The 16811-nt window shown below is 29.2% G+C and overlaps 2 protein-coding genes across 4 annotated transcripts; one reads left to right on the forward strand and one right to left on the reverse strand.

The window, feature by feature from the left end:
* Nucleotides 1–5917: 5917 nt before the first annotated feature.
* On the forward strand, nucleotides 5918–8793 carry LOC118066654 (E3 ubiquitin-protein ligase RNF25). 2 transcript variants are annotated; one of them, XM_035082855.1, is made up of 6 exons: nucleotides 5918–6150; nucleotides 6635–6767; nucleotides 6944–7256; nucleotides 7341–7559; nucleotides 7661–7966; nucleotides 8038–8792. In XM_035082855.1, the coding sequence occupies exons 2-6, from the start codon at nucleotides 6742–6744 to the stop codon at nucleotides 8251–8253; spliced, it is 1080 nt and encodes a 359-aa protein (XP_034938746.1). In that variant the 5' UTR covers nucleotides 5918–6150; nucleotides 6635–6741; the 3' UTR covers nucleotides 8254–8792. The 2 variants fall into 2 exon arrangements, with proteins under 2 accessions (XP_034938746.1, XP_034938747.1); XM_035082856.1 differs by lacking the exon at nucleotides 5918–6150 and having other exon boundaries at nucleotides 8038–8793.
* Nucleotides 8794–9040: 247 nt separating this feature from the next.
* On the reverse strand, nucleotides 9041–16584 carry Lrch (Leucine-rich-repeats and calponin homology domain protein). Of its 2 annotated transcripts, none has more exons than XM_035082908.1 (11): nucleotides 16046–16584; nucleotides 14937–15081; nucleotides 14622–14854; nucleotides 14407–14543; nucleotides 13963–14178; nucleotides 13509–13627; nucleotides 13298–13426; nucleotides 12683–13199; nucleotides 12467–12604; nucleotides 12308–12385; nucleotides 9041–9468 (listed from the first exon to the last, which is right to left on the reverse strand). In XM_035082908.1, exons 1-11 carry the CDS (start codon nucleotides 16227–16229, stop codon nucleotides 9319–9321), a joined length of 2046 nt encoding a protein of 681 aa, XP_034938799.1. In that variant the 5' UTR covers nucleotides 16230–16584; the 3' UTR covers nucleotides 9041–9318. The 2 variants fall into 2 exon arrangements, with proteins under 2 accessions (XP_034938799.1, XP_034938798.1); XM_035082907.1 differs by lacking the exon at nucleotides 9041–9468 and adding an exon at nucleotides 9608–11003.
* Nucleotides 16585–16811: the final 227 nt, after the last annotated feature.

Consider the following 16811-nt stretch of genomic DNA (forward strand, 5'->3'; position numbering starts at 1 on the left):
AAAAAAATTATAATATCGTGGTTCTTAGTCAAATAAATTGAAAAAAAATTCGTTGTAGCTATTCACTATTAATCTTCAACTGTCAAACATTTAGTAACATTAATAAATAAGCTACATGACATGATTATCAATTTTTTGGGTCATTTATAAATTTAATAAATTTTTTCCATCATCCATTGACATACGTGTTATTAAATTATTTGGATGTATAAAATTCTGCAAATGATCCATCGTTATTGCCTACAACTTTTTCATATTCAATACCAATTGTAATTTGTCCGCATTATAATTCCAGGTCGTCGAGGCGTGTGACGAGTAACCAACCCCATTTCAATTCCACCCGCCTCCTAAATCACATGTCATGTTATAGGATCTCGGTATATCGATATACGCATCACGAGGCAAAAGCTATACTATCCACAAACGTAATTTGACAAATTGCCTAGCGAACGAAACAGACTATGAGAGAAAGAGAGTTGAGAAAAAAGAGATAGTAGGAATAAAAATGTGAAAGAATGGAACTTGTCGATTTTTCGTAATTGGCCAGACGCACTCAGTAGAAAATTCAACAAATTGCCAAATCATTTATCTGTTTTTATACTAAGCAATGAGTTTAGAGCTTGACTAAGTCGATGATTACATTTAGAAATTCATCAAGCAAAATAAATAAACCAATATTAATAAAATTACATAAGATCAATATTATTATTATTGTCTATTTATAATTTATTATCATTAAATATCCTAGAATTATTGACAATTATTTTATGAATACCAGGAAGAAAAAAGATTTATAAATGAGCTAAATAGTTTCTTTGAAAAAAAAAAAAAAATTATTGAAATTTTATTTGATTCAAGTAACTATAAATACTTTAATAAGTATTTAAATCGAATTTCTGAGTAGTAATTAAGAGTAATTAATTATGATAAGTATGGCCATCAGACCTAATCTTCAGATTCTCGTACATTGACTGGACAGACAGTATTATAATAATACCATTAGTAATTGATATTTTATGATAAATAGTAACAATTTTTCTTGATACTAAGTAAGATCGATCATTGTCATTTAATTATACCAATATCAACGAATAATTTGTTATGTATATTTACTCTGATAAATAATTCCTCTGAAAATCATAAACAAAATTAATTAAGTAATGCTATCATTTTTTTAATGAATGTTTTTACTAAAAATTCTTATTCTTGTCTTAAAAAATGATTTTTTACTTAAGAAAGGTTTTTTTAAATTCTACTTATTGTAGTTCAATTGGATAATAACTTTAAATCAATAAAAACTTATCTATAAACATAAAAAATTAAAAGATATTTATATGATGTTTATAAGTTGAAGAAAAAAGTGTAAATAAATGTTTTTTCATTAATTTAAAAGGTCCAAATGCCCAATTTTCCCCTATCTAAAACATTAGTCAATAATCTTATTGAATCGCATTATTTTCAATTGATTCCTTCATCAATTTATTCAAAAGACCAAGAAATACCAACATCAAATGATGGGTGAGTGGTCCGATTGCCAAGGCGTTATAGCTCGGTTAAAGAAGACCCTGAAGAGGAAGAGAACAACGGAAGCACTAGAATTCCCGTTGCCGGGACTCTTGACGATGACGACGAGTCGAGAGGTGGAGCACTCATGTTTATATGCATTGTATTGCTAAAACCCTTTTAACCGAATTACATTTAGCGATTCCACTATACAGTACTGCTTTCACGACAATGCGTGTGGCTGTGTGCGTCTATGGAGAGTCGTCGGCGCCATCGTTGACGACGATGAGAGTGTCAGTGTGACTGTGAAGTCAATGGCAATCTTTGGGGAAGAGAATTGAGCACAACTGGGTGATGAAGAGAGAAGGAAAGATACACATTTGCTCTGCTCCCTCTTATATCTAGATTCCTCGGAACTTGGAACGAGAACAGCATCCCTGAATCCTGATTTTCTTGGTAAACAAGTGCTTGGGTGATTCACTGCTTGTTCACTCCTATCGGCGTCGTTTGTTTCTCTAGAAACCCCCGTCGCCATCGCGTCGTCTTCGGCATTTTACGATGATTCTCTTCGCATTTTAGAACAGTACACTTTGACAGTAGTGTTTTAAAATTATTGCCATTTAGTAAATTATTTGTTAGCTCTTATTTTAATGGTAATATTGTTGTTTTCTTAAGAAATTTTTAAAATTGAGTTTTAGATTAATTTTGTCATAACAATCACATTGTTTCTTCATAATCTTAATGACTATACTGTCCAGAATTAATCCGTTGAATTTATATTGAAGATAGGTTAATATCTACCATAATTAGATATTAAATGACAAAGATGTAACATCTCTCTTTCTAGTAATCTGATTAAATGGTATAATTATAAATATGAAACAAAAAAATTATTACAGCTTCATATCTAAAAATTCAACATTCAAGAAAGTTATATAATTTCGTTATTCTTTTTTTAATCAAGTTTAATTCTTTTCAGCAGTTGTAACTTAGCACAAACTCAGCAGTATAATGAAAAAAATGTACAAACTTTTTACCAAGATTTTTTGCACTAAAAAAGGGATGAAAAATGTGACCGCAAATAATATCGCAAACGATCTCTTTCTAAGTTGGCTCACGATGAGATAGGAAAGGGGTTAAAGTACCCGAGGGGTGAAGCATCTCGTGAAGCTCGTCATTAGCTCTAACGAGGTTAGCCTCGGGCTGCCTACACACTTTCCTCTTCTACTAGAAACCTTGTTGTCTTTGTCTTCTTACTCTATAACAGCCTCTAGAGTTCTGGTCGAAGCTCAGAGATGCCGAGATCCTACCCGAGTTCCTCCCTGAAGTAAAGAGGGGATAATAAGATCTGCGACAATCAACTCGATGAACGTCGCGCGCGGTGCGACCCCTTGGGCGAACGAGCAAGCGCCGTCCGCCACGTTACGTCCACCTCCTAGTTCTATAATGCAGCATCCCTCCCTTTATCATCCATTCCTTTCTATTTTTTTCCCCTTTACTTTCTCTATCATTCTGCTTCTCTGCATCCTCATTTTAACCCCGTTCATCGTCAATCTCTTGTTCAATTTCTCCATTCCAACTGACTACTCTCTTGATGCTCGTTTGAATTCAGAAAACACCCCTGAATTTTTGGCAAGAAAATGGGATCAAAGATGGCGATAAATCAGGCCAATGAGTCCTAATGGATGAGCTTTAGGAGATATAAAAAGTTCAATGCGTGGTAAGAATATACAAATTATGTATACACTTCAGATGTGAGTATTTAATTTCTATATGGGTGATATATATTTGCTGACAAAAAAAAAGAAAATTTATATCGGTGAAGAGAATTGATTTTCTGTTTGAGTAATAGAATGAGATAAACCGTTTGTTTTGATCAAAAAAAGGTTTTTTACTTGAGTGATTCTTTTTTGTTTTGAGTAACTTCAGAATAATTAACGATAATTAAAATCAGTGGTTATTAAGTAATAAATTAGTTTTATTGCAAAATTAATTGAATGAAAAATTTAATAGAAGGGTATTTTTACTAGAACTGATAATGAAACTAATGATGATTGTAAAGAAGCTCTAATACAATTTTGTCAAATCTCAAATAAATCGATAAATAAAGAAAAAGATTATTAATACTTAGTCTCAAAAACGATAAAAATAATAAAAGAAAAACTAGAAATTTTCATCATAAATTGCTGTAGTGGGGAAAAACATTTTGTGTTAAACGACAAAAAACCGATCGAAATGGTACATCACCTCAGATTGTTGATGGTACGTGATAAATATTGGCAAAGAAGACAAAGTATTTCTTTCGCTAGGTCGTTGGCCAAAACCTATCATATAAGTTAGGAGAGGAAAAGAGGAAAGATGTTGGCAAGTAATAGTTCTCTTTGTCTCTCTTTTGATTCTCTAGTCTCGTGTCTATGGCTGCTTTGTTCTAATAGGTGGGTGGTGGCTACCGTTTCGTCGAGTGCCAACAATGTGGGGTTGAAGGAACTTGGAAGGAGCTAACCGCATCGTAATCAACGTAAAATGGCGCCGGGGAGTGAACGAACGAGCTTAGTCGCGCCCCTACTTGCTAAAGATCATTTTGGGGTACTTTTAGTTTATCTACACTTGATTTGGATATTGAATTTAACAGAAATATAATCGGAGCTTAAACAACAATTATTAGAAATTCTGTAAATTTCATTCCCCAATTGATGTTATGATTTTCTTCTAGTAATTAATTGTTAATTGACCGATGTAAAAATATTTAAATTCATAAATTATAAAAATTCAAGATTGTTTGAAATAAAATTTCCATGATCGTGTTTATTTGATTTATCAATATCGTATGAGAATCACTAAATATAAATAAGATAGGTATATGAAGATAATATCTCTGTAAGTTATTGTGACAGTTTGGAACTTAATTAATTGTTTCCAAATTAAGTGACGCCAAGCAGACAGAGATTAAGTCTAAATAATAAAATTAAATTCGACTCTTTATCATTATCTGCAGACATGACTACTTTACTAATAATTAGAAAAAGATAGTAGGAAATAAAATCTTCTATAACTCATTAACTGACTATCTTCTTTATAATTATTTTTCTAATCATGAATGATAAATTCAAGGCGAAACAATAAATTTTATAATTTTTTTCTAATTTTGTAAAATGGATAAAAAATTAAAAATTCGTCTGTTAAAGATAAAGACTTAGGTATGTTAAAAAACTATTAAAAAATCTTATTCATGACTTATTATCATTCATACGGAATTTCATTCATTAAATTTTTTTGAATAATTGATCAATTGTTAATTTGATTGAAATTAGTACATTTAATTCAAAATAAATATAAAAGACTGAGAGAAATAGTCGTAATTATCCGCACTGATAAAATATACTCGTATCGTCGTAAAAGCGAAACAAGCTCATTCCACGAGTTACGTGTATCGAATAAAAATTTCTCGTTTACTTCCGGTGCTATGTCACGGATTAGCTATTGTCGAAACTTGAGATAAAACGATATAGAAATTCAGGAAAGCACTTCCCAACGCTTCATTTCACGTTGGGTGATTACTGATTGCCATCGAATTCGTGTGCACTAGCTTTGTATACTAGTACTTAATCTACTTTGTGTGATATTTACGTTCACTACTACTTTACTAGATCTGTCTACATAGCAGTCTTATCTCTTCAAGTAGATTATTTTATTACTTGTACCTGTCACTTCCAATTTGTAATAAAAATAACAAAAAAATTATGCATTAATGATTCATTAAATACATAAATAAATATTAACTAATTTTACATAAAAACTGATTTTGACAACACTCACCAAGCAGTCAGTAAGCATTGGATGATCAACAATATTTGGATTACGACGATTTGCTTAATTCTGTCTTGATTTCTATTAAATCTTTCCTAATTATATACAGTTACCTCTTGTAAAATATTGTGTATACTTCATTTTATTTCAAACATATTATTTATTCATTAAAAATAATTTTAAAGATGCATTATATTCCAAAGCCGTAATGATGCCAACAGTTTCGTTCCGTTATAAAAATGACGCTAACATGTTGATCTTTTTTTTTTTGAACTACAAAGTCGTAATATCGGTATAATACTTATCTTCAATAGATAACAGCCCAGGCATTAATGGACCCGGGTGTATGATACCTTCTGAATTTTTAAGAATGATTGAAATAAAAAAAAAATACTCGAGAAAAATTAAATAAAACGTTAATTCAACGAACTATATTAATCAAAATTATTATAATTTATCAATTAACAAGTTTCAGAAATTATTTAAAACTAATATTCCTGGTTTGTATGTTTTTTATTTTTTAAACCCCGGAAATGAATATTTGCATCGAATTGCGCAAGTGCCATCTTTTGAAATTCACATGACAGTAGTATAGGTGTCACGACTATCGCTGAAGGCGAAAAGTTTGATGCAAGTTGTACTGTTTTCATTCGTTATTTTCCATTAGAATATCACAAAAAATTATATTTCTCACAACTTAAATGTTTACAACAAATTTTTCGTGATTTTTTCGGTATTGGTCGAATTTGTGTAGTGTAAAAGTTTGTATTCATTCTCTATTTGCAGGGAATATTATCGGTTCTGTTATCGTCTTTTTGTGAACGTTGGATAGTGAATAGGGTGAATAATAATAATAATCTATCGTTACATTAAACAGTAGAATAATAAAATCTTTAAATAAAAATATCGTAAACAAATTTTGAAACTAATTTCAGCTCATACTTTTTACATTTAGACGTGTTCTATGTAATTAATTTGTTAATAATTGAACAAAAAATTGGATAAATTATGAAAATTATTAAGTCTGGTGACTTATGAAGGAAATTAATGAAACAATTGAACTTTAATTTGTGTAGAAATAATAAAATCTAATAGATTAATAGAATGATATAAAATAAAAGTATCATAAATGATATTTTATTTATTCATTATAAATTTATTGGATGTAATTTATAACGTTTTAGTTTCGTCTTCGAATCAATACATTAAAAAATAATAAATTATACTTTTTTGTATCAAATTTTATTTTATGCTTTTCTATTTTTGTTATCAATTATGAATACAAGTTAAAAATTTAAAAAATTGAAATTTATAAATTTTACAGGTATAGATCAGTGATTTAGAAACATTTCTCAATCTAGAAATTAATGTTAAATATTTGAGATACTCATCGTAATCAAAAGTTCAAGTATATCTATAAAATCATCTAATATGTCCAAGGAAATAGTTGATGAAAGGTATGAACTGATACTTAATTTGTTTGAATAATGTTCAGTTATTTTTATTTCTCTGCTACTTGTTTTTTATTAGAGTAAAAATAATTCTTAGGCTAATAGTAAATCAAGTACAGTACGATTCAAGAAACTATTTACTCGAATTAGGTTTATTGTACCTCTGCTTAATCCTATTTCAGGGTAACTGATGAAATTGAAGCTCTTTGTGCTATACTCCTGGATAATGAATTACGAGTTAAAAAGAATGAAAATGGTATCCCTGAACAGGTAGAAATTCTGGTATTTCCTTCAACAGGAGAAGATTCTCAGTCACAATACGTTTGTATTACTCTTGTGGTTCATCTCCCAACTGGTTACCCTGATGTTTCTCCTACAATTTCTTTGAGAAATCCGCGAGGACTAGATGATGACGTTTTAAAAACTATTCAAACTGAGACTGAAAACAAATGCAAAGACTTTTTAGGTCAGCCAGTAATGTTCGAATTAATAGAGGTAAAACATTTACTAAAGTATTTTACATTTGTATTTTATATGACATATTTCATTATTAATTTATATTTCATCCTTTACAATTAGTTAGTTCGAGAACATTTAACACAAAGTAATCTACCAACGGATCAATGTGCTATTTGTCTCTATGGATTTCAAGACGGTGATAAATTCACGAAGACCGAATGTTATCATTATTTTCATTCATATTGTCTTGCTGCTCATGTCACTGCTGCGGAACGTTTTTACCAAGAAGAGTTTGAAAAGTTGCCCCAGTGGCAACAAGATTCTGCTAAAGAATTTCAGGTAACAATTTCTTATTTAACTTTCTCATAACCTTAATTATTCGAAGAAAATTAGTAACTAGTCCTCCAAATAATTACTAATTGAATAATAATATTTAATAGGCCAGCTGTCCTGTTTGTCGTGAGCCTATAAGCTGTGATGTGAAGAACTTGTGTTCCGCACCGCCTCCAATTGATGTAGAATCAGCAACTGAATTTGCTTTAACACCAGAATTACAAGAACTTCAACAACAAATGTCTAGATTATTTCTGCACCAGCAACAGCAGGGTGGAATTATTGATCCAGAAGCTGAAGAAATAAAGATGTTGCTCAGAACTGAGAATAGTACCATCGACGCAGTGCAATCGATTAACATACATGCTGGTCCAAGTCTAACATCTCTTTCTGCACAAAGCAACATTAATATAGTAAGTAAAAGCAAGTAATTAATAGAATATAAATCGCAATATATTTACCAATTCTCCTATTATTATTAAAGAGTACCGCGCCTCATAATAACGATCAAGTAATGGAGCAGAAAAATTCAATTCAACAACCATCAAGTGATGTACAAAATGAAAAACAATGTGATATACGACGACATAATAATCATTATCAACATAATCATAGTCGCCGTAATCGTGTTCGCGGTCGTGGTAAGAGTAATCGTCATAATAATGACAGATATAGACCATCTGAATCTTCATTCAGATGACAATGGGTTTCCAACAGTAACAGTTTAAATTATTATTTTTTTCTCTCTACATTTTTTAATGCACAAAAAATACAAACTTTTGTTAATTCATGCTTTATATCACTAATATTGATTATTTCTTAGAAAATATTACTATATAGTTTTTTTTTCTTTGAATATTATCAAAAGAACTGTTGCAAAGCAAAACACAGTATCTTATACACCTGGAATTGTTACTGTGTTGTAAGTTATCGAAAAAATACTTAGATTGAACATTATAAATGTTTTCTCAATTGATAGACTACATGCACAAATTAATTAACATATTCATTAATTTTTTAAATAAAAAAAAGGTTATGTTATATTTAGTTGTAAAGATAGTATAAATAATAATTTCAATTAAGAGATAAAAATCTTATATTTTTATTGAAAAAAAGAGCTCTCATTAAAAATAGGTTTTGTAAGCCTTTGGATGTGCATGTAATCTCTTAATTGCTAAAGTATTTTTCATCATATATATATATGTATATTTCATTAATTAAAATTAAAATGTGTCACTCAATTTTAATATAAACTACGTTCACATATTTAACATCTAAATCATTTTGAAAAATGTTGTCTGTGATACATACTTTCTTTGTTTATGTATTTATGTATATTTAATATTTTTATTAATTATTTAAATAGTAATAAAACTAGTCATGTCATGATTTCTCTCAATAAAATAGACATTCGAGTTATGCTGACTGAATCATTTTTTAATTACGTATACCTTAAAATATAATGAGTAAACAAAAAACAAAATTCATTAAATATTAAGTAAATTTATTTCATGTTTAAGTAATTTGATTCGTTTCTCACAATACTTTTATAATATCCATATAAAATGACGTTTGTTTTTTGGTTATATTTTTTTTAAGTATAATTACATTCTTATAAAAGTCGATTTAAAATAAATTTGATGAGTATAATTTGACGATTATGCCTAGTAAATATTTTGCGCTAAGTCATGTTTGCAAAAATGTACTCCACAGTGGTACATATTTAATATTACGAATAATGACAAAAATATATATGATCTGGCTTCTAATTCATCATGTTATTTAACGTTAATAACGATGAATTGTTGCTGGGTGATCGCGTTTGATGAAATTGTAGTAATTCAGCTACTGTTACTGCTACTCGAACCATACCTCGTCCTCCTTCAAGTATATCACTGGCACAGCAAATTAAATTCTGAAAAAAAAAAAATTTGTCAAATATTTCTTTTTAATTCTCTTGAATATTGTTGATATTATCAGTTAAGAAATTTCGTTCATATAAAAAGATTTTATCACATAAATAAATTCAAAAAATAAAATACTTGTTAAATATATTGCATATCTTTATTACAATACTTTGGGTTATTAATAATGCAGTATATTCCTCGGTGGAAAGTTACAACCTTGGATTATCAAGTAAATATTTTATCGAAACCCTTCATTATTATACAATAAAATGTTTTAAAGCCTTATTAAATTTGTCATAATCTGAATTCTAATTCTATCAAATCTCCACAATTTTATTGATCACAAATAATAACTGTAATTAAATAAACTCGAATACAATTGCTGAATATAAATTTGAATACTGTAGAAATTAAAGAAATACAATAAACAATTTTTTTTGCTTATAAACTATTATAGCTAGTACAAAATTCTTAATATACATAGTACAAATTTTATCCAAAATTCAATCTATAGCATAAATAATAGTTAACAATCAAAATTCACGATGCATGTTATTATTCATAATTAAATATAATACATAGATAAGCAATATTTGTTTTATTTTTATAATTAAAAGCGTTTAATTTGATGAAGTACCATATAATCACATTTTCCAATGTTTCTTTTTCCTCAGTTTTATAATGATGTCGTCCATTACAAGTTGTAGCTTGCCATTATTATCATTCAGAATTATTAGACAATAAAGCGTCGCTTAGAACCGACTTAATAATAAATAGTTTAATACAATATAACGACTAGCAAAATAGAAAAAGCTTTGTAAAAGTAAAAATACTCATAAGTACTATTATTTTCAAATGATATCAAAACCCTGAGAATTGATATAATAAATAATTAAAAGCTTCCGCAAATTTTTGAACGACTTCCTGACTTTGTTAATTTGTAAAAGTCATCAGGCAGTTGTAATATAGAAATACTTTTATTTAATCTATTCATTAAATGCTATTTCACTTAGATAAAAATAGTGAATGACACTTGCTGCCAGTTACTTAAAATTATTTGTAAGATATAAAATTATAAAATCTGATACTTTGTTTTTAAGTCTTTTCTAGTTTCTTCAAAATGCACAAAAAATCATAACGATTGTTGTAATAAAAAAATATTCATCTATAGCTGCTTAATATTCGCGATTATAGAGTCGTCATTACGTTTTTAGTTTTACGAATCACAATTTTTCCATAGAAAGTTTTTGCCAAATTATCTTTTACAATAAAAAAAAACTTTTAGATAAAATAAATAAAAAGGTACTCAATTAGGTATTGGGAAGATGTATAGTAAGATTAAACTGGATAAGAATGTTAAAATAAGGATTGCTGATAAAACACGATCCTTATTCCTTCTACTAGCTGTGCCCACATTTTTCTCTTCACAAACATCTTCACGATGAACAAGAAGAAGAGTCGATATGAGACGCATTAGTGCTTTCAGCCCATAAGAATTTATGTAACCCACATCCATGATTGCTTCCGCATCCATTAACACCTCCTGCAACCAACAACGATACTACTCAGTCCCAGTTTCTATCCACAAGATTTTATACTTATTTTATTTTTACTCTAAAGGATCTAGTAAAAACTCATACTCGCAGATCATTGATAGGGCGATTGCACTGGTCATTCTAGTACAATAATTAAGTAAGTATCAATATAAAACCATAATTAATCATTGAAGCGGACATAAAGTAACATATTAAATAATTCAAAACAGGTCTAATTTTAGTTACCAAATCTATGATAGCTATACTCCACTATTAATGTCACCCAAATAATACTTGTAACTCTATTTATATGCGATAATTTTAATGGAATAATATTAAACATTTTTGTGATAAAGCTCGAGTTAAAATTCTCGTGAGAAGAGCAAATTAATTCACAAAAGCAGTTACACGCTCCAGTTAGGATGTATTCTACTACACATGCATGCAATAAAGACTGACTTTATGACTAACTTACATTTTTTGATTCAATGATAATATTAACAAATTCCATGTAACTTATGCAAAATACATTTTCGGGACTGACTAGTAGTTGTTGGAAGGTAATATACTAATTGATAATTTCGTGTTATATTCCAAATATAAATGTTAAATATTTTTCGTATAAACAACATTAAACGATATTAACTGTTTGATTAATTTCCCAAACTCATGAATGAATTGCTTGATGGGAATGAGCTGTGATCATACACATTTAATAAATCGTTCACCATCCATAAAACTTTTTGATATTCATTGATAATAAATTTTGTAATCACTATTGAGCATATAAAATTAAGGAGATTTGATAGATATAGACATTTCCTTTTAATGCTACTGCTATAAATGTAAATGAAATAACAGATATTCCCCTCTTTCAACATCTTTTTTAGAAAACCCAAAGACCACAAAAACGCTTTCAAGTGAATAGTTTAATCGATACAGAAGCCTAAAGCTTTCTAGGCCTAGTCGTTGACTCGAGGGGTGACCTGTTTACGTTTATTTTTAAATATCGTGAAAAAGCATGAACTTTTTTTTGTTTGTTAGTAATAAATAATAAATCCATAATAATAGCAAAAATAAATGCGTAACACAAATAAATGAATTCTTCTGATAATATGTCTAAATCAAGAAGATTATGTATGTATAAGAACTGAATGTACATAAATAAATTTGATCTGTCTTGGATGAAAGCTTATAAATGATAATGTTTAATGTGATTGTTAGAGTCATGCATGAATATGAAAACTGTACAATTTAATAACATGTATGATAATTTTTTTAATGTATACAAAATTGAATAGTTTTAAATTACCTCGTCAACTCCTATTTTCTTACAAGCTTCCAAAAAATTGTCCACGTTACGTCTACATCGAGCTATCGGTAACTTTGGCTGAAAAACGAAAATTACTAGTTAATGTTATATTACAATAAAATTTTGTATTAATAGAAATTTTATAAAAAACAATCTTACCACTGCTGGCGACGGAACATAAATACTACTAACAGACCGAGGTTTGACATGATTTGCAAGATGGCATAAAACAACACCATCAGCTAGTGCAGGTGCTAAATCCTTAGGAAGAGCCATTTTTAGTCTCGTTTCAATATTCTGTAAACAAAGCATCAGACATGAGAAATGTTATCTTTATAGGCATTATCTTATCTCGATGAAATAAACACTACTCACTATTCTTAATTGATCGATCAAATCTGCTTCTTCTTTGGCACGCTCAAATTCCCTCCTCATAGTAAATGTGTATGCTTCAGAATTGCTATTATTCCACACAGTTGATTTACAGATTTTAGAGCTTCCGTTATTTACATCTTCACTGTTACCATCAACATAACATACTCCAGTTTTTGGCACCCTTGGTATGTATTCGTTGTTTGGGTTTGTTGGTGATGTAGGTTTTTTGTAAGGTTGCTCTAAATACTTTTCGTCAGCTGTTCCATTAACTTGATATTCATTATTTCCTATTGATGAGTTGTGCAATATGAGATTAGGAAAATTTGGTTTCTGTAAATCTTTCTTATTACTATTTTCAGAATTAAACGAATGTTTTTCAGTCCATGATTCATTTGGAGTACTTGTACTGGTAAAGCTAGAATGGAAGTCATTGTTTATTGTAGAAGATTGATCTCGTGATCTGTAAACGCTTGAATTTTCATTTACTCTTTGTTGTCTTAAGGCCTCTTTGTACTCTCTGAAAAAATTAGCAGATGATGGAAATTGTTATCAATTTTCTTACTGTATTGGATAATAAATATTTATTCATAGAAAAAAAAACTGTTGATTATATACTTGTATGTTTGAGTGTGATTAGAAAGTTTTTTCTCATCAGAATTGACCAGAATGGGAGTTAAACCATCATTATACGCATGATTAGGTACACCAATTACTTGTTGTTGGTTTGATATTGACTCAGAATGGCTGAAGAAAAAATATTTATGTTCATTAGTTTAATTTTCATGTTATTATGGTATTATTTACAATAGAATAAAAAAATTTTCACCTTAGTGATAGAGAATTATCTTGAGGTGCTGGGCTTACAGATTTTTTTGACACAACACCGATTTCTGAAGCACTCCTTTCTAATTTTTTCTTTTGGTATCGTTTTTGAAGATCTCCACCCTAAATATGTGTTCAAGTTGAAAATTTTCAACGATAATAATGGATTGAATGACAGGGGTAATTTTTACTTTATGATTATGTATGGAATAAAAAAAAAGTCGAAAAAGATACTTTGAAAGTGAAAATAAAATGTTTAAAGGGATATAAAAACAAAAAGGAACTCAAAGGAAACTTGAAGAGACCAAACCGAACGAATTTAAAGTGGTAAAAAAAAACAGTATGAAATAAAATAAGTGAAAGGAGTCCTAAAATAAAGCTAAGAAATGCGTGCTGGTAATTACATAGCAATTGTAAGTACAAAAAAACAAGTCGAAGGAAGTTGGAATTTAACTCACGTCACTATGTATTTCCTGCGACCACCGTTTGTCGATGCCGTCATTTGTACTATATCCATTGTCAGCATAGTATCGTTTATGTGACTTCATATCCAGAGTTGTGTGCCCTCGAGCTTCTAAAGGATTACATTTCATTCGTCCCATTCTATTTTTCTCGTGTTTCATTGCTTGCCTCTCTAAGTACTTGAAAATATGTGTTCGCCCGCGAGCACATAACTGTCGAAAGAACAATGGAATATATTAATCACTTGTAAATGCCAATATACCAATCAATGCATAGGATAGATACCAGTGAATAAAATTGTCATAGCAACTTTAATTGTATACAATAATTGATTTTCCCAGACTACTGTCTCGAGTATTTTATATTAATTGAATTATTCACTGATAAATATTTTCAATTTCAATGCATATTTTTTAAATAGTTAATTAGATGATTCTTACTGAAGCAGGTGGTGATGTTAATGGATTATCTGTTAGTTTGATATCGATGAGACTTTTCATTTTCCTCAACTCACTAGGCAGTACTGATATACGATTACCACTTATATCCAACTTAACAAGCCTGAGATATGTTAATTCTAGAAACATTGAAACATGAAAATTAGAGACTAACATTGAACACTTAGTCATTTAGCTCAAGATATAATTTTTATTACCTATAGGTAATTGTACTAGAAGATTGTGCCTAAGGTCCAACATTCTAAGTCTAGGAAGGTCTCCTATTCTAGATGGAAGAGTAGAGATTTCATTACACCCAACATCTAGTTCAGCAAGCGCTGTCATACGGCCTAATTCTTCAGGTAACGCTTCTAGTCGATTATAAGCGACAAGTAATATCTGCAAGGGAAGACCGCAAACTTCCCGAGGTAAAACTGTCAATTGATTGCGACTGTAAGAAGAACATGATTTATAATTATTTCCATAATTTCATTATTTAGAAATAACGATGTCTGTTGGGTGTGTTGGTATACCTAAGATCGAGGTAGGTTAGAGACTGTAATAACACTATCGTGTCGGGTATAAACCGTATGGCATTATGATATAGATGAAGCTTTTCGAGAAACTGGAATTCTGTCACTTCTTCAGGTAATTCGCTGAATCGATTTTTCGATAAATCTAAAATAAACGAGATAGTGAAATGTTAGTTTTTTTATCCTTTAAAAAATTATATTCAAGATGAGCATGTACAAGTTTCATCTAATAATTACGAACATAAAACATGTTCTAATAATTATTTACACTAACGATTGAGATAATTCTATTTATATGAAAACTCTCGCATAATTAATGCTGCAGAAAATTTTATGGAATTTTAAATGATCATGTAGTTAATAATTATTGATAAAAAGAGCATCACTTCATGAAACTAATTAAATGAGTTCAAGAAAAAAAACAAATATTGTGGAATATGAAAAAAAGAAATTAAATATTCTATATGTAATAATTTTATAATAGAAAAGCTTTTTAAAATTTAAATGGTAAAGAGCATTAATTAAATCGTTTTTCAATTTTTATTATGCTTTATTAAAACTTTCTAGAAGAAATGACGTCTCTAATGAGTTTTATCCCTTTTTAGGATTAAGCAATATTCAAACAATTTCCGCAGTACGTCATAAACTACTTATCTCAATGCAGTAAGTATGATATGCTCTTGTCAATAGAAAGCTTTTTAAATGTTCAATGCCAAACATTTCTTAAGAGTTATTTACACTCACACTTTGTCGTTAAAAGTAGATAAAAAATTGAATTGATGTCTTACAAAGTTATTTATAACATCAGACATGAGATAATAATTGTTATAAACTAGAAATGTACGGCCTCAATTTTATTTTTACCATCGCAAGTGCTTCTTTCATCAAATAGAAAATTATTCACGAAAATATGAAAAGTATGATCAGATATTCTATAGGAAGTTATTTTTTGACTGTGCTTTTTTATGAAGCAGTGAATTTCTAAAAAAACCCTTAAAGTAATAATTTTTGATATTTCTTTAAGCAGTGATCCTGATTAACACATAAATAAACAATGCATTATTAGTAAATATAATAAATTAATCTACAAGGCTAAACAAATTATTTACCAGCGATAATAGTATCACAGAGATTGTATTTTATGCCGGACTTATTGACTTTTGGAAAGTCTTTAAGTTTGCGTCCACTAAGTTTGAGTTCACCACTCAAATGTGCTTCTTCGAATATTCTCTCAAGACTCCTTGTAAGTTGTTTTTGGATGTGGCCACTCATGTTTGATGCAGCCATCACCATTTTTCACACTTCACAAATCTACTGTCAAAAAGAGTGATGTGTGTTTCCCATTTAGACACACAACCGACACTGTGTCGATCCACAGTGCTCCATTAATGACACAACACAACACCGCCTAATACACCAAAGAGCTCTGTGTCTCCGTGTGTTGCGATCAGGTATACCAACTTTTGCAATAATTCCATGCTTTTGATTGAACCGAATCACTCTGTATTTGTAAAAATTATAATCATTGTTTTAACTTTTGGTATTATAATTTATAATTAATAATAATATTTTCTTTTTAAGTATACATTAAATTCGTTTAATTTTAGTGTATTAGTATTTTACGTTGCTCCACTACTTTCTTTTTGGATTGAAAAATACAAATGGCGTAGATTTTCAGAATCTTCTTGAGTTTTTTAAAAATTGATTTTACTTATTTACAATCGGTAAATTGGTGAATTTATTTTTATACAAATCTTTTGATATTTTAAAAAATAGTACTATCAAAATATTATACTAAAACTAATTGACATAAAATACTGAAAAAAATTTTTATATTTGCCTAGAAAATTAAAAATTATTTCAAATAAGTATCTT

The sequence above is a fragment of the Chelonus insularis genome, unplaced genomic scaffold (assembly GCF_013357705.1).
Source record: "Chelonus insularis isolate UGA/USDA-ARS -01 unplaced genomic scaffold, ASM1335770v1 contig_352_pilon, whole genome shotgun sequence".
NCBI classification, from domain to species: Eukaryota; Metazoa; Arthropoda; class Insecta; order Hymenoptera; family Braconidae; genus Chelonus; species Chelonus insularis.